The sequence below is a fragment of the Gadus macrocephalus genome, chromosome 9 (assembly GCF_031168955.1).
Source record: "Gadus macrocephalus chromosome 9, ASM3116895v1".
NCBI classification, from domain to species: Eukaryota; Metazoa; Chordata; class Actinopteri; order Gadiformes; family Gadidae; genus Gadus; species Gadus macrocephalus.
Genome location: NC_082390.1, coordinates 6,049,218 through 6,074,565, shown reverse-complemented (window position 1 = coordinate 6,074,565; position 25,348 = coordinate 6,049,218). Strand labels below are relative to the sequence as shown.

At 46.4% G+C, this 25,348-nt stretch overlaps 2 protein-coding genes across 6 annotated transcripts; one reads left to right on the top strand and one right to left on the bottom strand.

Moving 5' to 3' along the window:
* Nucleotides 1-83: 83 nt before the first annotated feature.
* dnajb9a (DnaJ heat shock protein family (Hsp40) member B9a) lies at nt 84-3,152 on the bottom strand. 2 transcript variants are annotated; one of them, XM_060060458.1, is made up of 3 exons: nt 2,443-3,152; nt 1,669-1,890; nt 84-1,433 (listed from the first exon to the last, which is right to left on the bottom strand). In XM_060060458.1, the coding sequence occupies exons 2-3, from the start codon at nt 1,883-1,885 to the stop codon at nt 1,000-1,002; spliced, it is 651 nt and encodes a 216-aa protein (XP_059916441.1). In that variant the 5' UTR covers nt 1,886-1,890; nt 2,443-3,152; the 3' UTR covers nt 84-999. The 2 variants fall into 2 exon arrangements, with proteins under 2 accessions (XP_059916441.1, XP_059916442.1); XM_060060459.1 differs by having other exon boundaries at nt 1,669-3,152.
* On the top strand, nt 3,142-23,498 carry LOC132464188 (calcium-independent phospholipase A2-gamma-like). 4 transcript variants are annotated; one of them, XM_060060433.1, is made up of 10 exons: nt 3,142-3,303; nt 3,700-4,956; nt 6,072-6,221; nt 6,688-6,839; nt 8,039-8,133; nt 9,325-9,496; nt 10,180-10,237; nt 10,800-10,994; nt 19,564-19,759; nt 21,582-23,498. In XM_060060433.1, exons 2-10 carry the CDS (start codon nt 3,766-3,768, stop codon nt 21,863-21,865), a joined length of 2,493 nt encoding a protein of 830 aa, XP_059916416.1. In that variant the 5' UTR covers nt 3,142-3,303; nt 3,700-3,765; the 3' UTR covers nt 21,866-23,498. The 4 variants fall into 4 exon arrangements, with proteins under 4 accessions (XP_059916416.1, XP_059916418.1, XP_059916419.1 ...); XM_060060435.1 differs by having other exon boundaries at nt 3,153-3,303; nt 3,870-4,956; XM_060060436.1 differs by having other exon boundaries at nt 3,169-3,307; nt 3,870-4,956.
* The last annotated feature ends 1,850 nt before the right edge of the window (nt 23,499-25,348 follow it).

Below are 25,348 nucleotides of genomic sequence, written 5' to 3'. Positions count from 1 at the left end.
GCTCATGACCTTTGTTTTGACTAAATAATCGGATTCTATGTGTCTGTTACTATGATCCACTGCCACAAAATAATATCAAAGAATTGAATTCTGAATTGAAACCTTTTATTTTTTCAAAACATTCATAATGTAAAACATACATTCAAGATTCGAATATTATATATACAGAAATGAAAGTGCTATATGTATTATACAATACATTATTCAAGAGATTAGGATTATAGACATGTTTGTTACTAGGCGTCAGTTAAACATGCTTGTCCTGCGTGACGATTCCATAAGGCCACCTGATGGAAACTACAGGTCAGCTTGGCTTCCAAATAGTAAAATCAAACCACATCTTTTAAATATATTGAATGTAGCATCGAATTACACAAAATAAGTGGTAAAGACACCAGTCAACAACAGGAAAAGGGCAAACATGCAGAGCAGCAGACCTTTGTTTACATTGTTACCCAGCGCACAATAATAAGCAAAATAGCACTTTTGGCTATTGTTGTCTGCCTTGTGTTCCTCTGCCTTCTGCAGGGGAACACAATAGAAAACAATGCCGGACACAAAGTACACACACTGTACAAAGAATGACTAGAAGTGGTAGCTGTAGTGAGTGGAGGTATTCAACCAATATCAGGTTTTTTTTCTGGAAATATAAAGCTCATCTCTTTTCTTAAGATCGCTTTCACATCCAGCCATTAAAAAGTGCTCACAAAAATACTATCACCGCTGCATTACAGATGCTTTCCCAGCATCAGCTTTTTTTAAATATATCGAAATAACTTACTTGACCTGTCCTTATAAAATACATGGAGATAACATTTACTGACAGTTAACTACCATCTGTAAGAGCATATTTCAACTGTGTATACAGTGTATGTGTCATGTCTCCATTCTGAGGTTAAACATTATACAGCAACTGAAGGAAACAGTTTTTGGTCAACAGACAGACGACCAAACCTCGGACAGGTTAATCATCAATAAAGTTCAGTTTGATACACTGTATTAAGACCCAGTACAGTCTGTGTAAGTGGTCACCATATTTCCTCTTCTCTGGGTCACTGTTCTACAATGCTGTTTTGACGCACTCTGAAACCCACTGTCACTTTGCTTGGCTTGCTTTTTGAAGGTGAACATTCTCTCCATGTCCTCAAAAACGTCATCGAAGACCCCCGCTCCAAAAGACCCCTGGACATGTCTCTTGTGTTTACTGCGGAGCTCCTGGTGGGACCTGAAGTGCTCCTCAAAGTTTCTCCGATGCCGGGCATGCCTGTTCTGGCTGTGGATGTCAAAGTCCTTGAACATGTCGTCCAAGTTGAAGTTGAAAGGCTGGTGGACGTTCTGCCTCTTTCTTCCCTGGGTCTCTCGGTTGAAGTATACGTTATGTCCAACCTGGTCATACTCTCTTCTCCTCTTCTCATCTGATAAGGTTTCATAGGCTGTTTATCCAAAAAATAAAAGGGTTAGAAAAAAAGTACAATCCAAACGTTTTCAATAGGCAAGGCAAGGCAACTTTATTTATATAGCACTCTTCATACACAAGGCAGACTCAAAGTGCTTCACATATAAACATTGTCAGACAATAAAATAAAATAAAATACACTTAAATAACATAACAATAATTTAAACGTTGTGTTGTATTTAGATTTAGGTGGAGGAAAATAATGTCCATACCTTCAGCAATCTCTCTGAACTTCATCTCAGCATCTGGACTCTTGTTCTTATCTGGGTGATACCTCATAGCGAGCTTGTGGAAAGCCTTCTTTATCTGACGCTCAGTGGCTTCTTTAGGCACGCCGAGAATATCATAGTAATCCTTTTTGGCAAGGATCAACTCGGTTATCATAAAGACACAGACAGCAAACGTTAAAGCTGACTGTGCATTCGCCATGGTTTCTGTGTAGGACAAAACGTTGTTAGTGGCAGTGTGAACAGAGTGTCGAGCTCTGTGATCGGCTGGAATAACAGTAACGTTAACTAAGGACACATCTGTGAGTGTGAACAATGTCTTTAGTTGATATGAATGCTATGAAGGCAGGTGATGTACATGCAGTGCTACCGCAGTATCAAATATACATCCAGTAACAGAATTATACTTAAGCATGACTTTGTTGGTTCTTGTCTAGATACACATCATCTACTTCATAGTATATCCTTCTTTTACTAATTATCCAATGCAATGTTGCATCATGCAGGCAACTTTGGGACATTTGAGAGAAAATCCGATGATAATTCATCCTGAGATGTTTATTACTTCAAAACAATGTACTCAAGAGATGGCTTGTTGCGGTTCAACGCACCAGATTATTATTATTTGTGTCATCAAGATGTTTATTCCTCAATAACACTCCACGGTACAGGTAGCCTTGTATGTGGATGTCAGATTATAACGTTACACTAAATATAATATTTCTACACGATTGTATAACATTTTGTGAAATTACCCACCTTTCTAGGGACCGAATGATTGTAAATAAATCTCAAATGTCTCGTGTTAATCCGCGTATATGTGTCTAATGGACCCTTGGTCAAATAAGAAACATCACAGATCAGACAAGAAAGATGAAAATTGAGGATTGTGGATGAGGGACGCGTTTTCTTCTCTTCTTCTCCTCCATAGCAGGGCTTTTAAGCCAGACGTCTGCTGCCCTCTAGTGGAGGTGGACGTCTCTGCTGCCCTCTAGTTGAGGTGGACGTCTCTGCTGCCCTCTAGTGGAGGCGGACGTCTGCAAACTTGTTAAACTGTCAATACTAAAATCGAGTCTGGACTTGGGATATATCGATTAAAGAATAAAGGGAATTGATCGATGGATAAATAGACCATTATATGAAAAAGAAAGATTTCAAGTGATGAATACCAGTCCTACCAGCTCTCCCCCGTCCATGAAAGCTTGCTCTCAGCATCGCTTTACCTTTATCGTTACCAAATAACCACATTGATGCGTAAACTCCCAAGTTTTTTCACTTCCAAATTTCCAAGTGTTGTTTACCACTTCGCACTTCACTCAACTCCATTCACCTAACGGCGCTGAACTTATAGTTAACCAGCACGACCGTGACCAATAAGAACGCGGCATTGCATGTACCCATTTAGGCAGCCAATAGGAGCTCAAGCACGAAATCACGTGACCATTGTTTTTCTGATGTCTGATGTTGTGCTCACGTCATTCGTCAGAGATAGCGTCAAATTAAGATACCTCCTCCTTGTTTTGTGAACTTGAAGCCCTATTCGGCTGCGGTCATAGTATCTCTTTTGGCTAGCGACATAATAACACAAATACGTAATATTGGCAGACTTTTCATACGCTGGTAGGTATGTTTTGTATTGTTTCTGCCCCGTTAAATGTTAGCTAGCTACGTTAGCCTGCTTGCGATACGCTGTGTAATCCGGGACTGTAACGTTAGATATGATAAATGTTTTAGTCTCTGTCAGCACAAGGTAGGAAGATGAATAGCTATATATGTATATATGTATGATCTTTTCACTATCAGTTCTTGAGGTCTTGTGTTTTGTCCGTTTCATATGCTGTCTTCTTTTATTCTAGCATGCACTACTTTTTTTGTTGTTGTTTGTAGAACTATCCGTTTCCTACAATTAATAGCCATTGACTGGCTCTGAGTTTATGTGTCATGTTTTTTCCATGTTTGTTTGTTTTTGTCTTCTCTCATTCATGCATGTCATACTTTTCTGTTGTTCATCAACAGCTTAGACAGAATGGTCAATTGGATTCAGTGAAGGCTTGCCACCTGTCACCTGAAGGGGAAAACGGTATGGCTCCTAGATGGCCTCCAGATACCTTGGTGTTGAAAGTCGGCAGAGCTGTCCACGTGTGGCAGACACCTGCGGCATCACTTGCATTGTTTCCTTTACGCAGCGGCCACTGCAGACTCCATGTCCGTCCGTCCGTCAACCGCAAGTTTGGTTGCCTCAGCTGGAAGAGCCCCTTGACCACTCGGAGCTGGGGACGTAAAGGATGGCTCTGCAGAGCTAGACTCCACACCAGCAGGCTGTGCTTGAACGCCTCCACTTCTCGTTGGTTTCCCGGTTTCAGCCAACACATGTCTCGCATCCGGAGCACGCTGGACACCGTCTCCAAGGCTGTGAGCGGGACCCACACGGAACTCAAGTCTAAAATAGCCCGGCTCAAACCTGCCGCTTCCCAAGCGGGCAAAGAGGTTAAGGAGAGCGGGGTGACGGAAACCGCAAAAACCGTCCAGGGCAGAATCTCCCCTCTCCCTCCCGCTCCCTCCCATGTTCATTCCGTTTCCACTGCTGCTACTGCCCTCAATTCTACAACACAGACACCTCCAATAGTAGAAGAAGCTTCAAACGATACTTCTGTCCCCTCCCAAGACGATGTCCAGGCAACGGTTAGCGCCACAGTCCCAAGTGAGCTTGACCCTCAAGAGAAAAGCCCGGGAAATGTTGTCACCGCTGCTAATAGCACTGGGGTTGTAAAGAAGCAGGAAGGAAATGAGGGCCAAGTGAACGACAAAGGGACCAAGAACACAACTGCCCCGCCACAGCTCTTCCATCCCAGCACCTTCTCAGTCAGTTTGGATGAGACTTACAGTTACCTGGCCAATCATGTCAACAATTACTTTGGCAGCACCACTACCGCTCAGGAAAAGGCCTCTACCTACGTTCAGGGACGAAAGAGCAGTAGTCTCACACCAGTGTCCAATGATAAAGGTTTAGAGTCCACTGCTACGAGTTCCCCATCCACACAAAGGAAGGGTTTCGGACACTACCTGTCCTACTCTGCACCAACTGTCCAGGCATTCGTGGGAAACTACATTAGGCCTTTGGTCCCCAAGTTCAGGGCGGTGGAACCTAAAAGTGCTGAGGTGGTGCAGGCGAAGGTGGAGGACGTACAACCTAAACCGACCGTTGCCGCTGTGACCAGGGAGATGAATGCAACAGAGGAAAGAGCCAAGAGGCTTCTTCTTCAAAGGGAAAAGGTAGGCCTACACCTTCACTTGGAACCAGAATGTGTTAATTAGCCTAGTCAGACACTAGGAATTGGAACACTGATACAATTACGGGTTTCATTCGTTCATTTGTTCATTCCTATTCACTAGGTCAGAGTGAATAGGAATGTAAAATCAAACGCATCACCGACCCCACCTAATACCACAATAACCACAGCTGTGTGTGTGTGAGCACAATAACTACCTAATCTAACTGTAATAACTTTACTAAAGTACCTGAGCTGCTTTGAATGGCAATTCATTGGGACAAAAGATGAGTTGTTTTCTTTGACTCAACCTTGTCTGTATGTTTACTGCCTCATTTCTTGTACCTGTTATGTCTTGTTTAGTTCTGTGCCTAATCTATAGGACTCGTAGGCTAGTTAATATGTAATCAAAAGTTATGCTGGATCATCTCTGGCTTGGCTCTACTTGTTGACACCAGAGTTGTTAAGATAGGCCTATATTCTCTGTTCCTTGAATGAAATATGATTCCCACATGGGTGGCGGAGAACTGCAGTGGTCAGACCCAGTCACCTGAGCCCCTGTGAACCTATGTAACTGAAGTGGGCTGGCTGCGGGCTTCTGGGAAAACATACTGCAAAAAATAGCTTCCCTGGAAAGAACTTCAGAATTGTTGTTGTGAATAGTAATGCTATTTTAATCAATAATATTTCAATGTAATATGGGACTTTAAGATATGTATGCCTCTTAGAGACAAGACATAATGCCATTCAGAGCTTTTCTTGTTACTTCAGTAATGACATTTCCATGTAAAATAAGGACATGTTAAATTAGACATGTTTGCTATCTGTTTATCAACCTGAGGCAGGCTTCAGGTTATATGTGGTGGAGTGGAAACATTTGGTTTAAATGTTAAGCCTAGTACCAACATACTTTGTAAGGACTATACAAACTATGGACAAAGGCTAAGCTAACAAGGCTAAGTAGTTTTCCCTATAGTTCAACCATTGCTCTGCACCAACAATTGGTTTGTAATATCAGTCTGTCTGTCTGTCCATCGACATTGCATATTCTATTGATCCCTTTCTCCACCTCATACGATTACGGAGTTGTGAATCTTGACATCTTATCCCCTCTTGTAGATCATTGCGAGGTTGAGCATAGACAATCGTACCCGGGCGCTGGTCCAGGCCCTCCACAGGGCCTCCGATGTCCGGGTCTACATCAACAGGGTGGAAGACCTCAGCTACCACCTCCTGGAGTTCCCAGATACCCGTGGTGTGGCCGTGAAGGTTGGCCTGAAATACTAATCCAACTAAACTACCTGAGTCACATTGAATGGCCATTCAGTCGGACAACCAAGTTACTTTTTATGACTCAAGCTTGTCTCTATAAAAATAACTGCCTCATTTCTTGTACCTGTTATGTCTTGTTTAATACTGACTGTCTTCTGTTGCTTAGGCATGCTTTGTTGCCTAGGCATGCTTTCAGTATGCCTATGGTGGTGTACAGACACATTTACAGTTTGATCTTGAACGCTGCTGACCAAAGTATTGGCCCGCATGTCAGATCAAAACTCATACCTGTGCATCATATGGCTTCACCTGCACAGTTCAACCCCATGACCCCCTTCTTCTCTTCAAGCCAGACTATTGTGCGTTCCACCCTGAGCAGGTTCTGTTAGAGTGTGGTGTCGTGGTGGGCCACTGCAGGTGGGTTTCTATCCGACAGCGTGTCTTCTGTGTGCTACTCCTGCAGGAAAGGGTCGTCTCCTGCCTGCTGCGTCTGCGGCAGGCCAGCGACCCCGGCCTGAGGGCGGCCGTGAGGGAGGCCCTGTCCCTGGTGGGCTACCATGACCCGGTCAAAGGTCGCGGCATACGGCTGCTGTCCATAGACGGAGGAGGGTTACGGTAGGAAGCCTCCATGCTTGGATAATGCACAGCCCGAATACGGCACGGTGCTGTGTTACGGATTGCGCATTGTTTTGTTTATTATTGTTTTGGTTTACTGTACGAGGATGCTGGTTGCCAAAGAAATCTGATATGTACTATTTCAACGTCTGTATTGAACTCTAGAAAATCTTGATTTTATGTCACCTAGCAACCTTACACACTCTCCTTGTTAAGAGGTTATGTTATGATATGCTTAAAGCCTCAGTGGTTCCCTGCGGTTCAAACACTTTCAACTTTGTCTATTGATCCTGACCTCTTGAAGCGCGTCCATTCAGATGAAGGCTTTTTTCATGTTCTAAAACCATTGGAATCTTATGCCGCTTTTCCACCGCACATGTAGCTCGACTCGACACGACTCGACACGACACGACTCGACACGGTAGCAACACGGGTGCTTTTCCACCGCAAATAGTACCTCCTGGACGTGGGCGGGGTCGGCTGCGCGAAAGGGTCGTGACGCATTTGTGTACGCGACGCAAACAACACATACGCAACCCACACATGGACAGAACCCACATAACAACAATGGAGGACATCGATCACATTACTATTATTAGCCGGCATGTTGAAGAAGTTGGAGAAGTGGAACATGTTGGCTGCGGCGCTGCTATGGATGTTACCAGCATGGTTGCCATGTCGCTCTCGTGACTTCGTCACACTCTCTGGCCAATCAGTCGCCGGCCGTCTGCCGACGTCACCTTTTAGCATCGGCTCAGCTCGCTTGGTACCTAGAGCGAGTAGGTACTAGAAAAAGCAGCCACTTCAGGTACCAGATACCATGGTACCGCGGTGGAAACGCAAAAAATGCGAGCTGAGTCGAGTCGTGTCGAGTCGTGTCGAGCTGGTACCATGCAGTGGAAAAGCGGCATAAATGGCAACGGCTGCCTTCATTTCTGAACTCAAATACATGTTTTTATGCCCGTACGCCCAGCCATGTACCCTGCCATTTGCTGGAGGCTAATCCTGAGTGGACTGCTTTATACAAAAGACAGTATGAGTACTTATGGTCCAAGCGACCCAACGCACCCAATCTAAAAGTACTTTCACCATTTGAGCCTGAAGCTTAATTTTGAACATCCTTAAATATTCAGAGATTTCTTATTCACTTGCCTTGTTTTGTTCTTTTTCTCTTTATGTTTCCTTTTAAACCTTTTCAGAGGGCTTCTTGCCCTTCAGACTCTACACAAACTGGAAGCCCAGACGGGCAAACCCATTTACCAACTGTTTGATTACATCTGTGGTGTCAGTACAGGTAAATATGTCCTCCCGGCTCCCGCCCCGGTTATGTGTACTGTAAATTGAAGTGTCTGCACTGTGGGTCGTGGATTATCAGAGCTCAACATTTGCTGGTCTGACCCATTTACTTCTTTCCTACATCTGGCTTTAACAGTCCCATCTGGAACCACTGATGGTTGCTGATATGCACAGTATAATGTTTGTGTGCATGGCAAATGTGCTATTTTCTGGGGTTGTTTATTTTGGAGAAATGCAATGTTTATTTTGGTTATTTTTCACTTTCGCTATTATAATTGGTAGGAGCTGTATTATAAATGCTTTGCTAAATATAACCAACTTTTCTTGCAATGATTGTTGCCTGTCTCTCATAATCCAAATAGTTTTCCCATTCAAATCAGCCACAAGGGGGAAATAGTGGGCCATACTCCACCCCTTAAACACCTTTTGTTTCTTCTACTTCAACTTTATTGGTTTCCTTTATCTTCTCTCAAAAATGAATAGATTTATTCATACTCTTGCAGAACTAGAGGCAATTGAAGCTCAAGTTATGAGCTATGGTGTATTATTCATTTTAGCAAGCACTTTTACCAAAGGGCAATCCAAGTACATGTTTAGATATATGTCTTTGAGAGATTAGGTGTAGTTATAGGTAGATTCTGAACATTGGGATTCAGACTTAGTACCTCTGAACTATCAGAGCTTCTCACAACAAGATTAGACCAGTGAACTATTATCTTATCATCAAATGCACCCCCATTTCAAATCATGCACAATCATCACAAATCGATGCATCGCTGTATGTATATGGTCTCTGTGAGACCCATGCTAATCACATTTAAATTGCATTACATGGACCATTTCACACCAACGTCACCCTAAGCATATTATTCATCAGTCGCTTGGCTTCCCCCAACTCTCTCCCTCACTAGGTCAGATGTAGCCTTGAGCTCTGGCCAATAATAGTTTATAATAAGAGTACGCTTAACAAATTCGATTTATATGTGTTACTAAGTGAAAAAATTGAGATCTTGTCTTGTGTTTCTACTGATGTAGTGGTGTGAGCAGAATACGCTATCCGAGTGTGTTCAAAATCCATTTATTAATTTATTTACTGATGCTTATTTTTAGATTTTTGTATCTTGTTGTTTTGTATTCGTGTCGCCCAGACGCCATGACAGCTTCTATGTGTCTGTGTGCTCCTCCCCAGGTGCTATATTGGGCTTCATGCTGGGTATTTTCCAGTACCCCCTCAGCGAGTGTGAAGACATGTACAGGAAACTGGGCTCCGACGTCTTCAAGCAGAACCGCCTCGTGGGCACGGTGAAGATGGGCTGGAACCACGCCTTCTACGACAGCGAGCCCTGGGAGAAGATCCTCAAGTAGGTTTCCGTGGTCGCATAGTGGGAGATGACACTCAAGCTGCTTAGCAAAGGAAACAACAGCATACCAGTAAACAAATGAAATTTGTTCAAAATATATGAATAGAATATCAGAATCACAGAGAGGCATTTAAGAGCGAGATTGGACCAAAACTGTTGACACAATATACAATAGAGGAGAGGGCTAAACTAAAGGGGTAGGTTTTACTTTTTAGACTTTTTATCGACCCATGATGGATGCCCTCAATCCCTGAGCAGACTCGGTTCCAGAGGCGAGGACCATAGACACTAAAGGCTGCCTCCCCTGGGCTCGTGATTCTTTATAGATAATGGTTAGTGTGACGACGAGAGCTCCCAGCTTTTCTCATGGCAGGAGTGTGGAATGTACTGACTTACCACAAGGAAATGGGAATAAAAGTACCTCATGTCCATCATCATTATTGTTGCATTTCAATTAATTTCCAGTAACATACACGAACACGGTTTAATGAAAAAGGTGTTTAAATTAAACTTATGTTTCATGCAACGTATCCAATTGTTCTGCTGGATAATTAATTTCTGTTTGTAGTTCTGAGTATACTATTATAACCATCTTGAGGCAAAGGAGACAGATTTAGACCTGATTGTGTTTACTTAACAGACGCATCAAAAGACCCATCAACTCCTGTTATTTTTTTCCACAGAGAGAAGATTGGCTCTGATCTTCTGGTGGAAACCTCCAGAAACGCAAAATGCCCCAAGGTGAGCATTAGTTGAAAGCATGGGCCCGTTCCCCCATCTCGTCCTGTTCAGACCACTGAGCGCTGTATCCCAGTATGTTTATAATGAGGGTGGGAGAAGCTGCCGGCTGGGCCCCTTTCGGGGTAATAATAAAGTTTTATACGCACGTCTCCTCCTCATGACTTTCACTGTGAGACAGGTGCCATTCTGGCACAGGGAAAAATGAAATAGTTGTGCTGGTAAAATTCCATATTGGCATTATCTCCTCCACAAACAGGCACTAAAACTAATTAGTGAAAGAAAATAACTTCATACTGATGTCAACCTCATCACATGAAGGTTCTGTTAGCATAGATATGTCCTGCTAAGGAAATTTAGTTGACGTTTTCTGTTTTGTGTCTGGATTATGTACATTTCCCATTTTCTTCCGTTCTTTTTTCAAATCCATTATAATGGAAATGTGGACGACTAGCATTTTTAATCCTAATCCGGTCATTAGTAGATGCCTCCCAAATGTACAAATTGTAATTATCTATATATATATATATATAAATTACACATTGTGACGGTTCTTCTCCTGCAGGTGTCAGCAGTGAGCGCCATAGTGAACCAAGGCACTCCTCTGAAGGCCTATGTGTTCAGGAACTACAACCTGATGCCAGGGGTCCGCTCCCACTACCTGGGGGGCTGCCAGCACCAGCTCTGGCAGGCTCTCAGGGCCTCCTCAGCGGCCCCCGGATACTTCCAGGAGTTCGCCCTGGGACCTGACCTCCACCAGGTAATGCTACCTTGTGTTTCGTACACTCATGGCTTGGATGTGCAATGGAACTGATGTAGCCATGGTCGTCGGTATGTATATTTCAGTGTATATATAGGCCGTGTATAAATCATGAAACCTAACAAAAGATAATATGAGCACTTTGATACGGGTCTATGAATTTTGGATGAGCCCCCCAATAGAAGGCATGTGGATGAAATGCGTTTACACTCAAGGTAAGGCACCGACGCGAGTATTGATTTGGTATCGAACGGAATCCCAGGTAGTGCTGTTGTTAATGGTATTGAAAATACCCATCCTTAGTTATTACTGAATATCCTCACTCCCTGTTTAATGGTTTCGCAAGCAGTGCATTTACATAAATATTTCAAGCATTGCAGTATTTCTTCATAGCTATTAATGGTAACATAAGAGAGAGCCCTGAGTACCTTAAGCCATATATTATCTTTGGTCTTTTAATCATGTTTTAGTCGCTCAAGATAATGAAGGGTGTACGCTTCTGTACTTTATCGAACCCCCCATTAGCCTAGCACCAGTAGGCTAGGTAAGCCTAATGAATCTGAACCCTGATCAGCAGAATTATGAATTATTGGCTGGGTTTGTTTTTATGTGCTGTCAGCATCGCCTTCCAGGCAGTCACATTTCGGACGGCCTGAGTGAGTGATGGGGGCGGAGCGTGATGCACTTAACTCATATATCTGAACACACATGCATTAGCCGCTCTGCCATAACAACAACTCCCGCGCCCATCCCCTCCCTAATACATCCTTAGCGATTGTCTCTGGATCAATGGCTTCAGCCCGGATCGCTCCCGTGATGGCTCACCGTCTCAGATCGGGAGAGCTGGAATCCCCCCCACCCCCTTGCTTCTCATCGCACTGTGATGTAACCTTCATTCGACCTGCCTCGTGAGCTTTGACATGGAGAGCGCAAGTCAGAGCACACGGACGAAATCACGGGTAATAGTGGGGTAGCAATACACGCACGTAGGTGGCACCTAGGCTCAGGTGGGACCAAAGGAAACGGAGGTGTTGCACATCAAAGAGGAAAAGGTCCCATGCAGACAGACAGGCCCCCCTCCCCGGTCTTAATTGGAAGTCGTGTTCGGTGTGTAGGGGAGTGGGAAGGGCAGACGGAGGAAGGGGAGGCAGAATGAAAGAGACTGGCTGATTTGAGGAGGTAAAAAGAACACACTGCACACGTACCGTGAGAGGTTTCCTCAGCGTGCCATCTCACACGGCTCTCGGTTCTTCAAGACGCATAAATTAGCTCCTCGCTGCTATTTGTTCAGCTCACATCGCTATCGCAAGCGCTATCGCGTTAATCATTACAGGCGAACGTTGTAATTGGATTGTAATTGGATTATGAACCTTGAAATAAATACCCTTATTAGGTTTACGTGTTAAACGTGTTGACAAACATATGTTTTGATTTAGGTAAAAAAAATAATGATATGGCTTCAGTTCATACATGTAGATTTTCTTTCAAAATGCATGATGACAACTTTTATTCCTATTACTATTAAAATTTGATTGTATCTATTGCAGTGTCACCCCAACAACTGCAAAGCTGTTTGTGGAAAACTGTGAAATTATACATTTCCCAATTGTATTTTCCTTCAAATGTATCCTTTGCCAAAATGATATATTTGAAATGAGGGCGTGCAGTCCAAATCCCAACATGATATTACTTCCGAATTGAGCACTTGAAGCCTGACGCAAATGCATCCAGTCAACGCTTCCTGAAACCTCACAGACTGAGGGGGACCAGCTTCTGAGTGGCCCACCAGACAGACGTCATGGTTATCAGGCTCTCCGCCCTGGAGCGGCCTGGTCGCCGCCGGACCCAGGCGTCGATCAGGGAATAGCATGTCCTCTGTGTGTTGTCAGGATTCTCAGGCAAAGGAGTCATCTCGCCCTTTTTCCACCGACACCCACACAGTATTCTGCTCAGCATCCCCTCCCCCCCACCCGCCCTCCCCCCTCCCCCCTCCACCCCCAAACCCCACACAATAATCCTTTTGTAGGCAACGTGAATGAGAGAGGGCTCACCATGTGCTGAGCGAATGCCGGAATTCACAAGCGGGTTTCAAAGAAAGTTTGGATTGTTTGTTAATGTTGCCGCAAATTCTGCCAGGTTTTCTTACATCGACGGAAACTCGAGGCCTGCCAGAAATGTAGATTAGGATGGTGGTAATATGGAGAGGACGGGGAGGGGGGGAGGGCGGGGGAAGAAATAGCAACTGGCGAGTGAGAAGGGGAGGAAGGGGAGTTGGGTGCTTTGAAGCAGTGAAGGCATTGCATAATCGCACCCTGACACTGGGCACCGTAACCAAGATAGAGCGCTGTTGCGCCAGGCGGCAGAAAAAAGAAAAAAAAAAACAGAAATACTAGAATACCCACCAGGGCTGGAGAAGAGCGGGAGGAGCATGTTCCACATTAAGACCCCCTTTGTTATCTCCGCGCTGTAGACCAACGATACATGAGACCCTCCTCCTCGCATGCGTTGAATGGCGAGGAGAGGCCGGTTCTCCATGCCCAGTTACCATGGCACCTCCCCATGCGACCGGGAGGAATGGGAGGGTGGTTCATGCCCCGACTCTGCCAGCTTTTGATCAGAACCCTGGGATCTTTGCTTCCCCCCCAACACCACCAAACACCATTACCACCACATCCCTAGAAGCAGCTCAGAGAGAGAGAGAGAGAGAGAGAGAGAGAGAGAGAGAGAGAGAGAGAGAGAGAGAGAGAGAGAGAGAGAGAGAGAGAGAGAGAGAGAGAGAGGAGAGAGAGAGAGAGAGAGAGAGAGAGAGAGAGAGAGAGAGAGAGAGAGAGAGAGAGAGAGAGAGAGAGAGAGAGAGAGAGAGAGAGCGCAAAACAAACATGGCCCCCTCCAACTGAACAACCCCTGAAAGGCTGCCACAAAACCACCGGAAAACACTTATATCTGTCACCGGGAATTAAACGTCAAAGGAAAAGACACGAAAGTTGCACTGCATTTGAAGGGTGGAAACTCCAGAGACTTCATATGAAAGCAGTAGGAGGGATCCCTTTGATAGCTTTTTATTTCACCACACGAAAGCCTTTGAGACTGTAACTGATTTAGGGCTATACAAATACAAATGACTGACTTGACTTGACTCTTTGTCTCTTTATTTGAATGGCCATACAGTGCGTTTGCCAGTAGTTGTCACGTAGTGTGTGATGCACACACACACACACACACACACACACACACACACACACACACACACACACACACTCTCTTACTCTCTCGGAGTGGAGATGAGAGTGAGGACAGATGCCTCAGGCAAAAGGAGCTCTATAAGTCTGAGCTTTCACTCACCTTCCTCATCCCGGATGGCTCCTCCTGAGTAGGTGCTAAGAGCCTCTCAGTCCCTCCCAATACAGCATCAGGCTTCCAGGCAGACTCAAGGTTCCCCCCCCCCCCCTCCCCTCTCCCTCTCCTTCCCTGAATCCTGACACACATCTCGTCAAAGCACTCACTGCTTTCTCTCTTGTCTTCCTTCAAACACAACGCATGCACACAAGCTACTTGATTGTGCGGGTACACTTGAGAATCCGGCCAGTTCACTGATTACATTGACTGACTGTCTGACCGACCCGCTGACTGGCTGCCTTGTGAAGCCCGGGCCGGTTCTCTCTCTCTCTCTCTCTCGGCCTCTCACCCCTTCGGCCTCCTCCGGTGCCTCCTCCCCAGCAGACATGGTGCGTAACAAGCCGCTCATTTCACCGGCTTACAAATGAGATTTCCTTGAGTAAATCTTGATATTGGGACCATTGCAAATCCCCGGGCACGCTCAGTCGCTCACAGCATACCAACGCATTGATATGCATGCGAAGCCTTCCACCACTTCTCCCATGCACGCCTAGGGAAATGAGCTCCCATCACACTATTAGTGTGCTTATGATGATGGCAGGAAGAATATGCTTCTTATTGTACCAGGAGGTGGTTAAATGTGTTTGTATAGCCTCGGGGTGTGTGTGTGTGTGTGTGTGTGTGTGTGTGTGTGTGTGTGTGTGTGTGTGTGTGTGTGTGGTGTGTGTGTGTGTGTGTGTGTGTGTGTGTGTGTGTGTGTGTGTGTGTGTGTGTGTGGGGGGGCACGGGGGGGGGCACATGGTCGCTGTCCCACCACTAAGTCTTGTGGGTCACAACAGTCGGGGATGATTCAGTGTTTCAATATTCGGTTGTAGGAGAACACTAACACACACACACACACACACACACACACACACACACACACACACCACACACACACACACACACACACACACACACACACACACAGTGTTTAGCGGAGGGCAGTGTCAGACAATATATCTCAATCGTCTCTCCGCGTGCCCAGGGCAGAGTTGCCCAGCTCTCTGTCCCACACACAGATGGGTCCCTCCTCTGTGGTGACTTCCAGGGGAAAGAAAAGACTTGAACCTCGTACTGACCCCCTGAGACCTGCAGCACGCAAAGGAGGAAGAAGGAGCTGGTCGGCATAATTACATAATATAGCATGGAGACCTCTGACACGACCTGGGCCACGCCTGATGGCCGGCTCATCTCACTCAATGCCATTCCTGTCCCCGCCGATGACAAAAACACCCTTTGTGGTACGGAGGACATTTCTGTTTCCATGACTGCCTTGAAAAATGTGGTTAGGAATGCTTGTATGTTGTAGCCAAAACATGGATGGACGTGGATAGAATGACATCAGAGAATGAGGTTTGGTATTCTACGGGAGTAAACCATCGTAAATCAAACTATTTTGGTCCCTGTGAGACAAGTCGTTGAATCGTGAATATTGATCAAATGTTATTTTTGTACCCGAGCACCCTCGCGACCAAAGACGATCCTCCGAAACCAAGCGGAGCTAAGCGGAGCTAATATCAAATCTGTCGATTCACACGGATGCCACAGCCGCTGATAGAGGCAGTGAGGTGAAGCCCCCCCCTGTTAAACGCGTCTAGAAAGAGAAGCTCACCCTGATATGCTACTCGATTAGACAAGAGAGGGGGGGCTCTCTGTGGCTCATCAGGGCCGTCCCACAAAGCAGCACTGAAGCATTGCCATGGGCTAGACGGGAACGATGGCACGCAGCGCACGCAGGACGGAGAGGTAGAAGTTTGCCCCCCGCTAATGGAAGATGACACACACTCGAGCATGAAATGACTTCTGCCGATCCTGCCGATAGCACCTATTTCCTATTCAAATCATTGAACCCCCCCCCCCCCCCCCCCCCCCCTAGACGGATTAAACTGAGCAGGATGATGAGCGGCCCTGAAGTTAATGGTGGTTTAAGAGATGAAAAGAAGCAATATAGGAAACCTGTTAAATCGCGCTTTCCATAATTTTATCTCCCCCGTTTATCATCGGAATGGAGTATTTTTTCGGTTCTCTTCTCTATAAAAAATATATATCAATTAACTTTCATCATTTAAGGTTAGGGAAAGGGAAATTCGATCTCAAATGTGCCAAAAGCCCTAATTAGTTGAGAACTAATTAACAATCAAGGCATATGAAAATGAGAGGGGGTGATTTGCGAGTCATCCGCCATTCCCTGGAGCAGGAGAGGACTGCAAGCAGCAGAGAGTCGGGTCTATTGAGAATCATTACTCTACCAGGGGCAGGATGCCAGCGCCTCACAGAACAGCCATCCTTTACATTATTGAAGCAGATGGCCATGAGTCTTTCTGCGTCCTTCCCCTCAGGACTGGCTTCAGTAGATCATTTTTTTTAGGAGATCAGGATTTTCTCCAAAAACGATTCACATTGAACAGCATGAATGAGCAGGGAGCGAGTAAGCTCGCTCAAGGATGATGGCCCCTCCACGACGGGTTCAGACTTTCGGGGCTGGGTCCAACGCCACTACATTATCCTGCCCCTCTTGTGTTAAGCCTGGAGACTTCCTGATTCCCAGATAGTCTCTGGATTGCTTTGGGTGCTTGAGAGAAGACACGCGTCCACATGACTTGATACTGCATCCCGCCACTCGTTACATTCTCTTGGCCTCTGTCAGATATACACACACACACACACACACACACACACACACACACACACACACACACACACACACGTGGCCATTCAAGGCTTTAATCCAAAAGTGCATTTTCATTCTATCTTTAGACTCCTCCAAAGTCGGTTGACTACACTCGTGTAGGCGGTATCCCTCCGATAGAGCACTGATAACGGGTGGGTTAGAAGTGATTAACGAGAAGCATGTGGTGTGGCCAAATGCTGCCGTATACCTTCAATAAGGGAGGTATTCTTTGTACGATCAGGGTTGATGGCCAGCTAATTTCTGTGTGCAAGGCTTTTGCATTTGGTTTGAAGCGGATCATTAGTTGATCATGATACAAGCGGCCTCAAAAGAGCTTTTGCAAAAAGATTGGTGAGCTTTAGCATCTTGCCAAGCAATCTGACTGGGGAATGAGCATCTCTCTCTCTCCCTCAAGGATCCATGCCTATTACAGCTGGCTGTGAAAATAGATAAAGGATGAGAAATTATCATCTGAATCATTGACCATGGATTAATTTTGAGTGGGCATGAAGCCCTCAGGACCCAGTGCCTTGAACCGACTTTTCTTGGGAACCTGATATAAGGTCCGAACTGCAGGAGCAGGTGTTTCGAGTCCATGACTGAACACAAATGTTTTCCCTGCTTCTTTTCAATGGAGACTATTGTGTCCATACAGAGTGGCCTCTGGCCACAACTTGACTCAGAGCAGTGCTACCACTTGCCACCCGAGTTTCGGAAAATTTAGCCTTGCTGGCGGGCTGTGAGGAAACCTGCTGAGCTGTTTGGTTTCCAGATGGGGTTGCCTGGAGCTGGGCAAAGTGAGACAGCCTCTGTGATACTTTTACTTTGGGAACACTTTTAATTCCCACATTTTTTTCTTTCCGTGGTTCATTTCCTTCTCTGCCAAAAGCCCTGCTGCCGCATAGTGCCTTGCTTTACGGACACACAAACTTCCATGTCAGCGGTTCTGGGGGGGGGCTTTGGGACGGGGCTGGGGCCGATGTGTGACTCATGCCCCAGTCGGAGAGACCAGAGGGGTCTGAGAGGGATTTGGACTGCATATAAAAACGACTCATCCAGTGCATCATAATAAAAAGGATCATTCCTCGCTCCAATCCCTTATCTCAAACGCCACGAGAACGGAAAGGATTGGCTGTTGCGTAATCACGTGGGATTTCTCAAACCCATTGTCTCATTCTGCTACATTGATGGACTCCATTCCCCGTCGTCTCCTTTCTATTCCTGTGTATTAAAAAACAAACAACAATGCACTGCAATAGAGAAAAGATCATCCAATGGGCATCGCCTGTGAATTCTCCTGTATGAATGGGGAGTGTTTGCTTTGTGCTGATGCGCCAATCCGCTGAACACCTCCAGTTGCCATATATGTATCTATATATATATAGATATATATATATATTGTTTTTTTTCCTTGTCTTTTGGAGCCTGGGGCGATAACGAAGTTCCTCGCCAGTCCAGCGGGCCGGGTGATGAACGGAGCTGCTTCTCGCTAGGCAGCCCTTCCATTCCCTGTCAGGTCACGTGCCCTCGACATTGATTTGTACTGGGAGAAATCTCATTTATGCCACGCTGCTCAGGCATTAGCAGGAGGGATGGGATGCAGCCCCCCCCCCCCCTCCCCTTCGCATTATTTGTCTGTGCCTCCTACATCCTTAATCATACATACATACATACATACATACAGTCATACATACATACATACAGTCATCCATACATACATACATACATACATACATACAGTCATACATACATACATACATACATACAGTCATACATACAGTGTTACAGATGGACAGAGATGTACGATCGCATAGCTTCAAAAGCAATCGCACAAGCAAGCACCTTGTTCCCCTGCCTACAACGTCTCAAGATGCTAGACACCCTGGGGCTCCTCCCCCACCCATCCCCCCGTCCCCCGTCCCCCCTCCCCCACATCCCAAGCCTGGCCTCTTTAATCAGGCTGCACCCCCCCCCCCCCCCCCCCCAGCCAGTGTGTGTTTGATCCGGCTGCCAGCCGCCACCCCAGCCGCCCCATCCCCTTCCGCACTTGAACCCTCATGCCTATTCAACGCTCCCCACAGCTTCCCCACGCTCTCTCTCCCCTCCCCTGGTGCCTTTGGGCGAGAGACTATGGATCTATAGCAAACATATCTCCTTGGCACCCGCTTCGCATCAAAGCGCCCCGGGTCGGCGCGGGAACATCAAGGCGACGGGTTCCGGGTTCTTCTGTACCTCGCGGCCGCTTTGTCCACAGAGCCTCGGTGATCCGCGGCCCATTTGTTCCATCGACGTGTACATAAGTGGGACATTAAAAAAAGGAAGCCCTTGTCTTGTTTTTAATGAAGGAGTGAATTTAGTGTGATGTGGTGATGTCTAGTTTGGACAAAATCGGTGAAAGAGAAGCTGTAACAACGGTCGGTCTCTCTCCGTCTCGGTTTCTCTCATGTTCTCGGTCTCTCTCATGTTCTCATGTTCTCCTTCTTCGTGTCGCTTCTTGTTGTTGTTCTCTCGTTCACACAGGACGGGGGTCTGCTGATCAACAACCCCACGGCGTTGGCCATCCACGAGTGCCAGTGCCTGTGGCCGGGCACGCCCCTGGAGTGCGTGGTGTCGCTTGGCACGGGCCGCTTCGCCACCCCGGGCAAGCACAGCGCCACCCACACCAGCCTCAAGACCAAGCTGGTGAACGTCATCAGCAGCGCCACCGACACGGAAGGTAGGTCGCCGTCACCGATTTGGCAACCAGCGCCACCGCCGTAGCCCTAGCGAAAAACAAAACGACACCCTTCAAAACAGGCCAAGAGACAGATCAACAAACACATCCTTTTCTTTACCCTCCCCCGCGGAGTGTCACATTCAAAGCAAAGGCTGGGGTGTTTTCAACTCGCCGTATCGTCGGCCGGCCGACCGCTCCGCTGGCACAGGCCGACCTTGGGGGGGGGTCCTGCCTCATCACAAGCCGGGCGCCGGTGGGTGGTTCTACTTATCACCTCAGGGCAGGGGGCACCTCTGCACTTCCCTAGTTTTGGCGAGGGAACGCGTCCCTGTGGTGGCGGCGGCGGGGTGTGACCCAGATGCAGGGGTTTTGGAGGCCACTCCCCCCCCCCTGGTTTTTGGGATTAAAGCTCTGGGATTGGGCCTCTTGTTATTTAGAGAGAGCAGATTAGTGGAGTGTTCATCACCCATTTTTCGCCCTCTACCCGTAAACCTCTGTCCCAGCTGTTAATCGTACGCGTGCTCCCTTCAGGGTGTGTAGTGTACCGCACGCACACCAGCAGCCAGGGCAGAGGTTTGGTGCAGAGATGATCACAAGACAAATGTTGTGTTATAATATTAATATAAATTTGAGGTCCTTACACCCATAATCAAAATAAATCAAAACTATAAGATGGTTAACATTGATCTTTCCTTATTTTTCTAATTAATAACCTTGATCATTGTTGGAATATAATCGATTTTTTTATTTTTTTAGTTAATAGCTTTATTTAATATTGGGTTTTCCTATAGGGCAGGCAAACCCAGTAAATGTCCAATCAAATGCATTGCAGTGTGCAAAACAACCCCAGCAAAAACCCATTTGTGACCCATAACCGCTGCCTACACCCACTGCACAAATAAAACACCCAATCCCACAGTCCATAACTCTGACTCAGGCTGTGATTGTCCATTCCTTCCTCCCAGTGTTGAGGAGGCGGAAACAACCTTAAACAACCCTAATTGGATGCAACCATCGCATTTCCGACATCCATTGATTTAGGAGAAGGCTTTTCACTATTGTCTGCACTTTTCTTGTTAATTGTATAACTTGCCACGTCATTAGAAGAAAAGGAGATTTGAGCCAATGTTTTATTCAGCGGTGACCTGCCAGGTTTTGCTGAACCCAGTGGCCAGACAGTTTGATTTGAATCGTCTGGCCTCCTGAACCGCCCCTCACTTCAGAGTGCTGTGAGAGCAGCAACACTCACATCTGCTGCTCTGTGCGCCTTCAAGCACATCTCCTCACTTATTCTCCCTCATGCGCTTTGTTTTCAAAACAATACATATTTTATCGTATCGCAGATCTCTTTGAATCGCACTTGACAGCGTTTTTCCCTCCAAGGAAGAAAATATAAACATCTCGGTACCAGTGCACTTTGAATAACCTTGATTTTGGCACACACACATTTCCTGAGCTGCCCCAAAACATTTTTTTTTTGCGTTCGCATGTATAGCTGTCAGAAACGGCTGACGTATTGTTTTGGCGTTGTGTGCTCCACTGACTGTGACTGTAATCTCTGTTTGCGTTGTGTTTGTACACAGCAGGCTGTATTAGGCATGTATTTATGCGCTGATGTGCAAACCTCATATACATGCCTGGGCTCTTTCTCATCATACCTTTCCCCCCTCCCTCCCACACACACACACACACACACACACACACACACACACACACACACACACACACACACACACACACACACACACACACACACACACACACACACACACACACACACACACACACACACACACACACACACACACACACACGCGCACAGAGGTCCACACCATGCTGGACGCGCTCCTCCCCACCGGGACCTACTTCCGCTTCAACCCGTACATGAGCGAGGAGATCCCGCTGGACGAGAGCCGGCAGGAGAAGCTGAACCTGCTGCAGGCCGAGGCCCAGCGCTACCTGGGCCGCAACGAGGAGAAGATGAAGAGGGCCGCCGCCATCCTGACCCGGGACAAGGGCTCCGCCCAGCGGCTGACGGAGTGGGCGGGGCTGAGGGCCGACATGCACGGCGGCCTGCGCTCCCTGTCCAGGGCCAAGCGCTCGTAGCAGGGGGTCCGAGCGGGTGTGCTCATCTGAGGGGTCCCGGGGAAAAAAAAGCACGTTCCGGCACATTCCGGGCCGGGCCGCCATCTTGGTACTTCTTGAGGAAGATAATCGAGGTGGTTATTGAGCGTAACCCAAGCAAACTGTTGTTGTTGTTGTTGTTATGGTTATTATAATGGGGAAGAAGCACCAAGATGGCCGCTCGGGATGTGCGGGACGTCAACGTGGACCGCCACCCCTCCATACCTCAACAAACTCCTCATCGTACCTCAGCCGAAAAGCATCTCTCACCAGGCTGAACCCACCAATGTACCTCCGGGACAGGTGGGAGGTGTTTTTCTGGAGCACTACTCAACCGACCCCAGGTGATTGGGCCCCTCTTAGATTAGAGACGGAGGAATGGAGGGCACTGGGTGTCCCTTGATGAGGTTGGGTGGCACACAGCCTATAGGGAATCATGACTGGAAGGCCCAACAAGAGTTCATCAACAACAGTGGCATTAACTCCTGGTGCTGTATATCATAAGTACAAGATAGTATTTCATCTTATTTTTAAGATATGTATTGTAAATGATACATAAAAAAAAAGCAAACCTCTTTCATACCACTTTACTTGACAATTGATCTAAGTATTAGTGCATGCTTTGCTTCAGCAGCTTAATGCACTCGGCGTGCTTGCTGGAAGCGCACCTCCCTGCATTAACGCTTGTCATGCAATACATAGCAGAGCAACTGTAGAAAACATACAGCCCTTCTGCTGACAGAGAGCAGCTACGACCAGTTTCGCCCAACACTGTTCATGTAAACAGCACTTATTAACTTTTGGTTGGCATTGAAAAAAAAAAAAGTATATACATGTATATCTGCATAAAGAATGATTTTATTTATAAGTCGATATGAAAAGATAATAATAGGACATTTATGTGATTTCGTTATATTGTCTTGTGTGGTACTCCTAAACGAAACTGCCTACCAATGACCACTGGAAGAAACAATGTGACGTGATGAGTGGTTTCTAGAGATTTGCAGTGTGCTTTTAATGGAACACTTTTAACCTTTTTTTTTGGATTTTATTGATAATTGACGCTAACCTCACTCATGCCTACTTCATTCTATTAAGGGTATCTTACCGTACCAAAGGTCCAGTAGAACGGCTCTCAGCAGGTCCATGTAGTTTAATATTGAAGTAACAAGGAATGCCGTCACTCCAATGTAACACTTTTAAAATCTATGTTAGACAATCTATCCCAAAGGAAGTTGTAACCATTGTAGATGTGCATTGTGTAATTCTGGTAACAAAATAAGATTGCTTACGCTTGTTTCAAATGTAGTTTCTCTTTATTTAACGATGGTTGCACTGTAAAATATAATTACAGATCTAAAGGACTAACTGTGGATCCCTTTCACCAAGTGTGCTGTTGCTGTTAAACCCCAGGTCTGGTGCCCCATTTAACCCGCCTGACTTGAGTGCAACAGAAGGACGTGTGATGGAGTCATGATCACTGCAACCGGACCTAAGCTGAAATGGATAGATGGACAAGTGCCGATTTGTTGTTGCATCTAGCCGTTTTCCCCATTGATCCCTGTGCAAGGAGTGTTTGGAGTGTGTTTAATTAAAATCTTTCCGCTGAACCTCACTGTGTCTCTTCCTAATGACGTGTGATTACACGGGCGCTATCGCAGAAAAGCGTCTGTTTTCCATGGCTTAGGGAAACTCAGGCTCATTAGGCAAGTACGGGAGGCTGTTGTTACCTTGAACTCTGCTTCATTATTGCTCAGCAACAGGGATAACAATATGTTTACAGTGTGTGTGTGTGTGTGTCGGTGTGTGTGTGTGTGTGTGTCTGTGTGTGTGCGCGTCTGTGTGTGCTCGCGCGCGAGTGTGTTGAAACATTCTATTCTGACCGTAGGGTTGGGCCCAGTGGGAATTGAACCCTCAACCCTGGCGAGTTCAAGGCCCTGGTCTAGTTGAGATATGTGTTTCTGTGGTCCATCTGCATTGCAGGGTGTGTTTTGTTAATAAGTGGACAGTTAAGATGCAGGCTTGTTCAAAGATACTTGGCAGACATCAGTGGAGGAAGAGCTAAAAGCCTGGGAGGAGAGAGATAGTGGGGAGAAGGGAGAGGGGGGCGAATGGAGGGAGAGATAGTGAGGAGAAGGGAAAGAGTGATAGTGAGAAGGGAGAGAGATGGGGAGAATGGAGAGAGCTAGAGGGGGAGAATGGAGAGAGCTAGAGGGGGAGAATGGAGAGAGATGGGGCGAATGGAGAGAGTAGAGGGGGAGAATGGAGAGAGCTAGACGGGAGAAGAAAGTGAGGCAGAGATAGTTGGTAGAAGGGAGAGGGAGAGAGAATGAGGGAAGGGAGAGAGAAAGGGCGAAGGAGCAGAGAGAGAATATAGATAAATGACCGAAGGAGTGGTGATGGATCACATTCCCCTGCAGCATAAACAGCCGTCAGTGGCACAAGCTCCCCGCCACCTCGCCTCCATGCAAGGGAACACAGCAATGGCTGCACAATGGCACACGGCAGCGGACATCGATACCCGGTGGTCAGCGGCAGCAGCAGCAGCAGCAGCAGCAGGAGTTATACGGGGAACAATTACTACTGCTCATTACAACACGCGTCCCTCGCCCGTATCGATCAGCATCACGGGGTGAACACTACCGTAGTTGTGCTGGATGTGTTTTTTTTATATTACATCATCAATTGGTTTTATTATCTTCTCTGTGTTCACAAATAGTTATGGATCAGAATATTCCCTATCGACCCATCTCCATCATAGCCTCCACCTTGTCTCTTATTTATTTTCATGTAATATTTTATCCCAATGAAACAAGGTACTGGTTTCAGGAAAAGCTATGTGCTCAGCTCTCAGTGGTTTTAAATATGCACTAAAACAATTGAACACGGGAAGTCAAGAAGAGATGCCTCAACCTACCCAGCTTCTTGTCCCTCCTCTCATATGCTGCTTACCGTCCTTCGCTCTATGCTAACAAGCCCTGATCAACACTAGCATAGCACAAACTTCAGTGTATTGACGGGGACGTACATTGAGCAACGTCCAATGGCCATTGTCCCTGGACTCGGTAGACCCCTGTCATCGTGTGTGCCTTCACTAACAAGGTTATCCAGCCGGGAAAGGCTGTTCCCACTCAATATAGAGAGGTCCTAATGCAATCACCCCGCTGGCTATGAGGGGAGATGGGGCCTGATTCTGATGTAAACACAATGGACTCTGGTGCCGCCAACAGTAATTTGATTCTTATTTACACCATAGTCTGAGCCTCTCGAGTTTGCATATATATTAGTGTCTTTCATGCGTCCATTATCCCTCTTGTTTGCTTCTGTATGCCTTCATCTGCTGTTTCTTTATTCCTGAGTTGTTTACTATTCTATTCCCACTCCGGGAGACAGTTGAGACACGCCATTCACAGAATAACATACTTGATGTTTAAACAATCAGATACATGAATCTTGTAACAAACA